General features: G+C 34.7%; 1 protein-coding gene across 2 annotated transcripts; it reads left to right on the plus strand.

The window, feature by feature from the left end:
• The first annotated feature begins 685 nt into the window (after positions 1 to 685).
• On the plus strand, positions 686 to 10,207 carry LOC127638808 (tetraspanin-33). Of its 2 annotated transcripts, none has more exons than XM_052120550.1 (8): positions 686 to 987; positions 5,388 to 5,442; positions 5,947 to 6,074; positions 6,805 to 6,879; positions 7,307 to 7,402; positions 7,546 to 7,674; positions 7,869 to 8,030; positions 8,222 to 10,207. In XM_052120550.1, exons 1-8 carry the CDS (start codon positions 889 to 891, stop codon positions 8,321 to 8,323), a joined length of 846 nt encoding a protein of 281 aa, XP_051976510.1. In that variant the 5' UTR covers positions 686 to 888; the 3' UTR covers positions 8,324 to 10,207. The 2 variants fall into 2 exon arrangements, with proteins under 2 accessions (XP_051976510.1, XP_051976511.1); XM_052120551.1 differs by having other exon boundaries at positions 6,841 to 6,879.
• Positions 10,208 to 11,132: the final 925 nt, after the last annotated feature.

An 11,132-nucleotide genomic window follows, 5' to 3' on the forward strand; every position in this document is an offset into this window, starting at 1 on the left:
TATAAAAAATATAAAACATATGTATATTTCAAAATTAAATGTATGTATATGTGCATGTTTATATTTAACTTTAATATTTTAACTTTTAACTCTTGCTTAAATTCAATTTAATTGACTGCAATCACAGTCGCATGCTGTATTATACAGACAAATGTAATGTAATCGCGCCCTCTTGTGAAAAAAAAAATGTTTTGGGTAAGCTGTCCAAGCTCCAAGCATTTATTGCAATGAATATGATGGCATTGGAAAATATTTGTGTATGGAGGATGGCATTCTATGAAAATTAAACCTTGTTTTATCTCGTTTTGACGACTAAATTGCATTATGGACTTTAGGTCCCACTTGCAGAACTGACAGAGACATCAGATGAGTTACAATCCAAAAAGGTTTTGGGGAACTTCTGGTTCCTCCAAGCATCTACTGTAACATTGAACAGAATTATATATATTTTTCCTCGTGTATATGGAGTGAACGTATAACTCTGGCTTAGCCTAATAAAGAAGATTTTGCACGGCTGCATATTGCATAGATTCAAGATCCAGAAGACTTGAGTGAGGGAAAAAAGAACGACGGGAACGCCCACTGCTTGTAGAGCACATACAATCAGTGTACTGACTTTTTTTTGTTTTTTGTTCATTGACTCTCTTAAATCAGGAAATGATTTTAAAGACAACTAACACAGATTCACTTCGATGCGCTCTTGTCACTTCAGCCGCTCCGCTATGTATGGACGGTTGCGCTGTTGTGTGTGTTAACAAATATCGAGAGATTTGACGAGTCGTTTTCGAAAGAGCCGAATGAATGATTCGATTCAGCATGATTAAAAACTAGCTATTTAAATAGTTACTTAAGCGTCAAAGGTTTAAATACATCCATACACATTTAATCATGTCAAGAACGAGGCAGACACAGAAAAATGACGAAGAGTTCACCTTAGTGAGTCCAATGGTGAAATATTTCCTTTTCATCTTCAACATGATATTCTGGGTAAGTGATGCTCTCATTTTAGTGATTATATATTAATAAATAATAACTTAAGAACACTTGTGATATTTTTAAATATATATTTTCTATCTATCTATCTATCTATCTATCTATCTATCTATCTATCTATCTATCTATATATATATATATATAAAGAGAAAGTTCTTGCTCATCCTCATATGCTTTGGTTTCATGATTAATGTTCTTCCAAATGACTTTTGAAATATCCCCTTTTTTGCACAAAAACAAGACATGCTTTGCATAAATCATGTACTTATATAATTTGAAGGCAGTTCAAATCTATAGATTTTAAGACATCTTGATGTGTAGGCTTATAGACAAAGCTGCCTTTACTATGTTCGGGTATGTACAAACACTGAAAACATCACCCATGGGCATGTCTCAACACCAGTATGTATTACTACACCACAGAATATTTTAGAACATGCATAACATGTCATGTCACACTTTGCATTAGCCTAACCTGTTGATATACTGAGAAATAACTGAGAACTGTGATTTCATTATTCAACGGCTGGATTTTGCCTGCTGTGTGATTAGATCTTGCTAGAATAATAATGAGTTTACATTAGACTTCATCAACAAACCCCTCTTTTATTAAAATCTTGATACTGCCAGTTTACTTTCCCAAACTTTTTTGAACTTGTGGTTGTTGCTAAGCAGTGGGTCTCATCGATTCATATGCTGATAGGGTGATGCAGGGTGTTTGGAGGAGTGGGGGCCCCATGCTTCTTTTATTTGTTGCCCTCTAGCATTTAGTGAATAATAGACCTTATTGAAAAATCCCTCTTCAGTAGGTGAATCAAACACACAAAACATTTTAAACGGTCTTGGATAATTACTTCTGGCATCATTTGGTTGTTTGCAGAAGGCTATTCAAGATTATTTTGGTCAACTCTCTAAATATTTAAATGCTTGCTCTAAGCACTGGACCTCAATGTTAAAAGGATAGTTCAACCAAAAATGACCAAAATATGTCAGTCCAAACCGGTATGACTTTCTTTCTTCTGTGGAACACAAAATTAGATGTTTAGCAATAACTTGAGAGTGTGTACCATAAGTGAAAGTACAGTTTTGTTGTGGTATAAAATACTTTGCATGCTTGCTGGTGTAAACATGCAAATGGAAATACCAAAGGAGATTTCATACTGAAAGCCTCTAAAACAAATCACTCATTATTATCACTAAGTATAATACAATTTTTGACTTCAGGACTTTTGACATTGGGTTCATTCTTTGTTCGATTCATTGAAATGCACATGTGTGTTCCTGCTAGTTTTTAGTAATACATAGTTAAATAGTGTTGTAAAGCACCCTTGCAAATGCTTTGCAGGATAGTGGTCAGTGAAATATAGGCCCATGTTAATACAGCACACAGCAATCATCATACAGACACATTACATAGAGAGAGAGACAGTAACAGACATTATGGATGTTTTCGGATCTCAGATGGCTGGGAGTGGTGCTTTGGGCTGCAGAGAGATTCTAAAGTAATAGCTGCAACATTAGACTTCAGTAGATTAACAGGAAATGCTTAAACTTGTGCAAACTTGCATCTTATATCTTAGTTGTGAAGGATTCCTTTTCTTCCTTTAAAGCATGTTGGAGAGTAGAAAAATACCCAAGAACAATTTTGATTGAATTGCTGCTTGAGTTCGCTAAAATAAAAATAAAAAGATACACTGAATGAATTATTTTATAATATACTGTATATTCAATGACATAATCATAATAAAATAAGAGCTCTGGCTTTGGCTCAACAGAGAATTGGATGGTCAATTTTAAGTTGGCCACATCAATCAAAGCAGTCAGGCATGTATGCAGCCATCAGAAATACATTTCGAATTTTGTCAATTTAGACATTTAGTAAATTATATATTTTTGTATTATTTATGGTATTTAATCATTTTAATGGTAATATCAACACTCCAAAAATAAAAGCATTAAAAAAAAGTGCTTAAAATTAAGTACATTTCCCATGTATTATTATTACTTAGTAATTCAAAATAATTTATTTTTATGAATTTGATCAGTCTTGTTGTACTGACATTTTAAATAGTGGGTGAGTTTTAAGACAAACTTTCCAACCACGCGTGCAGAGCCCGTAACATCCAACACACAAACCACAATAATGGAGACACTTAACAATTACATTTTTGGAAATAGATGCACTCACAAAACCCAAAGGCCCTGAAATGGACAACAAACACATCACCACCAGAGCAAATACTGCAATAAAAAGCAAACATCAAGGTCATGCATGATTGGGAACCTGACATCACATGTACATCTGGTTATGGCCAACAAAATTATTGTAAAATGAATTCAAACAAATACAATTGGATTATGTAAAATGCATTTTACAAATGTAAATTGATTGCATTGACTGAATTAAATTAAATTGTGACAAAAAAATTCAAGAATTGTGTTACATCATCTAATATTGAAGGAATATTCTGGGTCCAATACAAGTCAAGCTCAATCAACATTTGTGCCATAATGGTGATTACCAAAAAAAAATTCATTTCTTTTCTTTTTAAAGGTTACAATGATGCAATTGCAAAGTGAATGTGGTCAATTGTTGAAAAACAGAAATGTGAAGCTTATCATTTTGTAAAAGCACTTACATTGATTCTTCTGTTAAACTTGTGTACTATTTTAGCTGTAAAGTTGTTTAAATCATCATTTTTTACAGTCATTTGAGGGTTTTAGGGATTGTTGAAAAGAAGTTCTACACAGAATAGGTTTACTTTATCAGACTAAAATAATATTTATGCAAATAATTTACATCTTGTGGCTATACTTTTGAAAAAGTGAGTATTTTAACATTTTAAAGTTGGCCCCATTCACTTCCATTGTAAGAGCTATAACACAGATTTTGCTTTTTTTTTTAAGAAAAAGAGGAGCAAGTCAAAAATACATTTTTATTGTAATCAATATTATGCCAAAAATATTGTCGATTGAGCTTAACTTGTATTGATCCCGATATATTCTTTGAAGTAACTAAACAACTAGCATAAATTATTATTTTTTAAGCAAGGTTAAAAAAGAAACTCCTGTTACAGTTCAGGAAAGGAGGATGCTGGAACCGAATTAACAATCAACAAGAACTGAATGACACACCAACATAAAATGGAAACATAACGATGACACACTCACAGGGCGTCCACGTGCATCTCTCTCCCTCTGGCGTCCCGGGCTCCTCCTTTATCACTATACCACTGATTGGGCAACTTAAAGCAGCGCGTGCATCCTCTCGGTCCGGCCACTCCCTCCTCCTCATCACAGCTCTCTGTTACCGTGTAGCCTCTTTTCTGCCTTTGACATGATTTGGATCTAAGAAAATGGACAGTGCTTTATCACAGGAAAATGGGATGTGGAGTTTCATTGTAACCTGATAGCTGTGCCACCAGGACTACACTGTGTCCTTCAGTTGACCTTCAGTTGTGGAGAATGGAGAGTAAATGCACCCTGAAGTTTCACTTCTTTGTATAGAATTTCCTATGCTGCTTCTCATGAATTCTCTCACATGCTGATGTTATTCCACGCTTATATAACCGCAATAACTGCTCTGAGTTTTCCACACTGCTATTTCTGGCCTTGTGTAGGTGTTATTTCACAATTCAGTTTTTTTATGCTGCTTACACTTAACAACAAAACTTACACTTGACAGTCTTATACATTTAAATATGATTTTTTTTTTATTTTTTTTTTAGGAAAAGTGAAAAATTTGGATTTTAAGTTTGCCATATCCTGGAGAGGAATGACTAGAACTGAAATCACACCCTATGGCTCTGTGAAACTGATTTAACATTTAGACTCATACATAGACATCATTTATGGGTGGGACAGGGGTAACATGTATCGGTTTATTTTATCTTTGCCAATTTTGTCCCGGACACTTTTTCCAAATAGCTTTCATGTCTAATGCAGAAAAAAACATCTCTAGTTCTTAAACAGGCAACCCAGCACTAAAGTTTGTTATTCTTTATGTTAAAACGAGTGCTTGTTGCGTCTGTTATCAGTAGCGGTAAGAGACAGCAGGTGGCGATGTTCTCTCGTGCATGCAGATGCGGCCTCTAAATGCTCCAATATTGCGCAGATTGCGCTCTTTTCCTGTCAAATCGCAAAGCAAAATGCAAACAGACACACATTATATACATCATGTTTAGTAGATTTAAAAGTTATGTAAATGCAAATTACATAAATTCTGTAAATTGTTTAAAGTGGTGAAAACATTACCATGAGACTTCGTCATTCAGCCTAATTAATATTCATGAGTTTCCCACTTTGTGACCGCCTTTTCCACTGTGTACTTGCCACTTTTTAAAACAAACTGATGGCCATGGACTCATATATTCCTTTACTCTTTTCTGTTATAGATAATTGCTCTGGTCCTGATATCTATTGGCATTTATTCCAGGATAGAAAAACATGGTAAGTGGTAAAAACAGATGGCAGTTTACAGCCTCAGATATGTGTTTTGTGTAACACTCTTCCAAGATATTACGGGTTAGGGGTTAACATTCATACTAGTTAACATGTAAGCTGTTTATCAGAGCAGCAAATTGACTATTTCTTGTGGATTCATAGAGAATACAAGGACATTAAAGGAATAGTTCACCCAAAAAAATCTGGGATGGCATGAGTGTGATTAAATGATGAGAGAATTTACATTTTTGGGTGAACTATCCCTTTCAGAATTCTGTGTTGTAAACTGGCCTCATCCAAAAAATAAATAAATAAAATAAAACATTTTGGTAGCTTGCCTCACTTTAGTGGCTTATCATCGATATACACTTCACATTAATAGATGATGAATGTTAAAAAAAAAAAAAATCTTGCTTCAATTTCATTTCTAATTATCTCTCAGTGTTTATTCTTCCTCAGATTGCACTGCCGCAAATCTGTTTGTCTAATATATCTTGTGTTACTCTTTAGAGACAGCCCTTGCCTGTTTGACTGTGGATCCTGCACTGTTACTGATGATACTGGGGGTTCTGATGTTTTTCATCACGTTCTGTGGCTGTGTGGGTTCTCTCAGGGAGAACATCTGTTTACTGCAGACGGTCAGTAATTAGTCCAGCAAATTTCAGTAGCAGAACGCTGTTCATTTTTAGATGATTGTGCAATTGCTGAATCACAATCTTGCCAGTATCAGTGTAACCCAGCAATAAGGGTGCAAAAACAGACTTGGTAAATTTTTTTAAAAGATAATTTAATTAAGCTCAGACAGGCCATTAGCGGAACTAAAAAAAAATCAGATAGCATAAAAAATAATGAACATTTCATACATTCTAGAGATTAACATGTGTTTTTCTAAAATACCTTTCTCACAGACTGAGGTGATGCGTTTCTGCCTTATTCAGCAGCATAAAACTTTTGTTATATGATCACGTATTGAGAGTAAGTTTATAACATTATTCTTTGTGGAATATTACAATGGAATTCAATTTAAACAATGAATTGCCACAGCTGTGAGGAGGTTCCTATTACATCTGCTGAGAGAGTGACAGTACTGCACATTTGGTATCTTCTTCCATCTGACTGTCTTAATCCAACGTGCTCTATTATTATTATTTTTCTTCTGGAAAGTCATTCAAATGTAATAGTGGATTTTTTATGTTGCTCTTGGAGTAAATGTGTAAGTGAAAATAAAATTAGCTGTGCTCTCCCATTCACCGCTGTTGAAGTTTACCCTGCAATTTTAACTACTGCGTTCCAAAACCCAGAGTGTGAAAAAGGTCCATTGATGATTTCATTTGTGTGTGGTGTCATTGTCTGTTTATTCCCCTGCAGTTCTGCATCTTCTTGACTGTAATCTTTCTGCTGCAGTTAGTGACTGGTGTTCTGGGTTTTTTCTTCTCAGATAAGGTAAAGAGGATCATGAAACTGATTTGGAAAATAATTCAAATCTTTTAAGTGTAAATTTTAAGTAAGATTTAATGTAGTACTTTAGTGTGCAATTAAATGCTTCTGTTTTGGTTAAGTCATATTAGACAGTGGGGTGTAAGTGTAGCATTTAATCAGTCTGAACATTATATAACAAGAACTCCTATTTGTTCCATTTAATTACTGTTACGAACACACTGGATTTCTAGTAGAACAAGTGTGCCCTTGTCTGCCACTTTTCTGTATACTTGCAATTTACAGCCAAATGCATCTATCGGCTCAAAAGAATTGGAGAATGGAATAACTAGCTTTTTTAATGTAAATTTTTATTTTATTTTTCACCTGCCCATTACAAGAAATAAGAGACAAAAAAAATCACATTAATTTATCAATCATTCATCCATTACAGGCACGTGGCAAAGTAACAGAATTGTTTGACAGTGCAATCGAACATTACAGAGATGATCTGGACTTGCAGAACCTCATTGACTTTGGACAAACACAGGTCCGAATTTTAGACACTTTTGATATATATTTAAACGTTAGATAAAATCTTTTCAATTTTATTTTAGTTATTACTTAGTTATGGCATAGTAATTGTTTATAATAGTTGATAATGATTATGTTTTTGTCTTGTGATATGATCAGTTCAACTGCTGTGGTGGGATCACATACATGGACTGGTCTCAGAACATGTACTTCAATTGTTCTAAGGAGAACCCTAGTAGAGAGCGCTGCTCTGTTCCCTTCTCCTGCTGTCTGCTCTCCAAAGAAGTGGTGAGAACAGAGAGAATAGATCGATCTATCTATCTATCTATCTATCTATCTATCTATCTATCTATCTATCTATCTATCTATCTATCTATCTATCTATCTATCTATCTATCTATCTATCTATCTATCTATCTATCTATCTATCTATCTATCTATCTATCTATCTATCTATTCATTTTATTATGCTCTTTTGTCAGGCTGTTATAAATACCATGTGTGGTCAAGGGATGCAGGAGTTGGAATACCTTGCAGCCAGTGCTTTCATCCATACTAATGGGTGCATTGATAAAGTGGTCAACTGGATTCACAGTAACCTGTTTCTGTTGGGAGGCATTGCTCTGGGCCTGACCATCCCACAGGTCAGAATCAGAGAAGGGATAACATGTATAATTAAATTACAGTGAACACGCACAAGACTAATATAATGCCCATTTCACTTTATTTTATTTAAAGTGCAATTAGATTCTCTCCAATCTCATTAAGGCTACTTTAATCATCTACATATTTATGATTTGTTTGACCTGACAGCTTTTGTTCACCTCTCTTTCAGCTGTTTGGAATCCTGCTCTCTCAAATTCTGATTAATCAAGTCCAGGATCAGATTAAATTACAGAATTACAACCTACAGCATCGTTCAGACCCCTGGAGCTGAATACACTGTACTGTGGTTTCTGTCTCTGAAACAGTGCAGAATGGACCTATGTATGCATTTTTGTAGACATTCAGCTGAACTGAACTGAGATTGATTGTCATCAGTTTGGGAACGTCTTGCTGCCTGCAGTGACTGACAAGGATCATGGGCCGTATTCACAAAACATCTTAAGGCCAAAAGTAGCTACTAACTTGCCAATTTAGGAGAAACTCTTAAAAATAATGGGCATGTCAGTCCTAATTTTTGGACTATTACATTTTTGCTCTAAGAATATTTCACAAATAATTTTAGTGCTAAAACCAGGTCCTAAATCTGTGAAAAGTTAGGAGTAGTCAAGAGGACTCCTAAGTCACTAAGACCAAATCACAAACAATCCTAAAATGGCTGTTGCTGGCAATCTGCCTCAGAACGGTAACATTTTAGAAACATTTTATGATAATAAGCTTTTAAAAAGGTATCACCTTAATCGTGAGGGTATAATGAGTGTAGTAGTAGAGCTACTAACAAATAGAAACAAACCAATAGCACTGGAGATCAAGGTTCTCTTTAATTATGTCCTTCTTTACATGTAAAAGTTGGGCAACAAGCTGTTCTTGTCCAGTTTGGTTTTCTTATACGTTTGCATGTCTTACTATCAGCCATGATTATTCTAGTCTGTTATTTAAAGGCTGCTTGTATGCATATCCTCTAAAAGTTTATGAGATGCAGATATGGAAGAGGCTGACAATTACTTGTTTAATTAGTGACTCTTAGCCTACATTTTAAAATCTTTATTTGAATATGGCATCATGATAACTCATTCTACAATGTTTCTATGATTAAATCACTGACAGAGACCCATCCCCTATCAGCCAATCACTGTGGGCATAATTAGAAAGCTTGTTGACATCATCCATAGCAACGAGGTCAACCCTTAGCTTCAGATTTCTTCCATTCCTTAGTAAAAGTTGGTCTCAGCAGCTTTGTGAATATGTTTTAAGAGGAAACTCTTACCTAAGAACTTTTACTGCTATTTAGGAGAACACTTAGTGGTAAGATAAAATGTTTTGTGAATATGGCCCCAGATTTTTGAATAAGGAGAAAAACGCTTAAGAACAGGCAATCGAGTTATGTTATGGGATGTGCAATTGAGACCATATAAACAAGAGATGTACTATATCTTATGAACCACAGTGTTTGTATGAAATGTGTGAGACACTCTTAAGATCATTAGATCAATAAAACTATTTTGGGGGTATTTTATGAGCACATAATATACATTTTAAAGAAGTATAATCCTAAATAACATTTCTCCCTAAAACTATTATTTAGAATGAATTAAATTGATTCCCAGTATAGACATTTTTAAAAATGACCTTTGTACTGGTAGATATAGTATGAACATCTGATATCAAAATAGACAGAGCAGTATGTTCATTCAGTTAATTCAATTATATTAAAACATTAACTTTCACAAAACTGTCCTGTCTTACATTGCATCCATGTTTTCCAAAGAATTGTTTCTTAATTTCCATTATTTTACACTTATAAAGTGCCATACTAAGCTGTCTTTATTAAACAAAAACAATACATTTAAAGGTTATTGATTAGTTTAATAATATAAAAGCACTCACTTGTGGTCTACTCACTCCATGGCATTTGGCTGTGATCTTCCCATAATCAGTCTCCCCATAAAAAACATCTGGCAGTAAAACACAACATGGTTGGCTTGGACCAAGTGAGCGCCTTCCTCTCGTTTGGAGTAAAAAAAAAAATCTATACAATGTTTCAGTAACCTTTGGAGTAACCAAACTCTGTCATTATAATAAATATAGCTACATATGCCAAATATTATGTATTTACAGATGTGTAATAATAGTCATGTTTTCAAGGAATAAATTATTATATTTCTTATAAATGTTCATTATATTCTTTATTTTAGTTTTATTTAATGACTTTCTCTTTTTCAGGGTGGCAAAAACTTGCAAACACAATTATTTATTACTCTGAATCTCGCACTATAACAATAAATCACCTGTTGGACATTCCAAGTTTGTAAGCTGACAACTGTGAGCATTAGAAACAAACAATTTGTACATGGATGCTCAGGTTTTTTTATTAGTAGTAAACTTCTAACACACATTATTACAAAGAAGCATTCATAGACATCTAAGGAAATGCATACCATGCAGTTGCAGTATATTCAGCAGAGATATCAAGAGAGCAGTGTAGTGAGAACAGGTGAGAGCTGGTTATTCATCAGGGCTTTATCCAAGATTCATTTGGAAATCCATGCAGACAATGTACCTGACACCTTCATTTGTTGGTTGAGAGACAGTGGGAGAAATATTAAAACACTAGATATTTTTTTGTCAATGTATAAGAAAGCAAATTACTTTATGAGTGTGTTAGAGAGAGAGGGAGTTATAGAGTTTTTGGGCCAGGCTCTGCCTCTGTTTGAGGCTTGATCATGTGTGTGTTTGTGTGTGGTCCCCTGCCTGTGCCTCTTTCTGACTCATTCTACAGCGACCATGTTGGACAGGGTTTTGAGGAGGCCCTGTGCTACACAGAGCGTAGTTTACCAACCGCATTGAGACCAACAAGTCTGCTGCCTAAATCTGATAAACCAAACTACACAAAGTTTATTCCCCTCCCTTGAGAATACCATTTAATCTCCATGGAAACTGCCAAATTTGAACATTCTGCTGTCCTCATGGGAATAAAAGATGGGGGGACAATGATGTGAGACGAATAAATGGGATGAGCTCAGCCATCAATCATAATCAGTGTAAACACACCACCAATTCCCCTAATGGCAAACAACAAACAT

Source organism: Xyrauchen texanus, chromosome 47 (genome assembly GCF_025860055.1).
Source record: "Xyrauchen texanus isolate HMW12.3.18 chromosome 47, RBS_HiC_50CHRs, whole genome shotgun sequence".
NCBI classification, from domain to species: Eukaryota; Metazoa; Chordata; class Actinopteri; order Cypriniformes; family Catostomidae; genus Xyrauchen; species Xyrauchen texanus.

Excerpts from the sequence above, each read along its gene's own strand:
- LOC127638808 (XM_052120550.1), top strand. The coding sequence starts at position 889 with ATGTCAAGAACGAGGCAGACACAGAAAAATGACGAAGAGTTCACCTTA. Across the intron at positions 5,443-5,946 it reads TTCCAGGATAGAAAAACATG|AGACAGCCCTTGCCTGTTTG; the intron begins GTAAGTGGTAAA and ends GTTACTCTTTAG. Across the intron at positions 7,675-7,868 it reads GTCTGCTCTCCAAAGAAGTG|GCTGTTATAAATACCATGTG; the intron begins GTGAGAACAGAG and ends CTCTTTTGTCAG.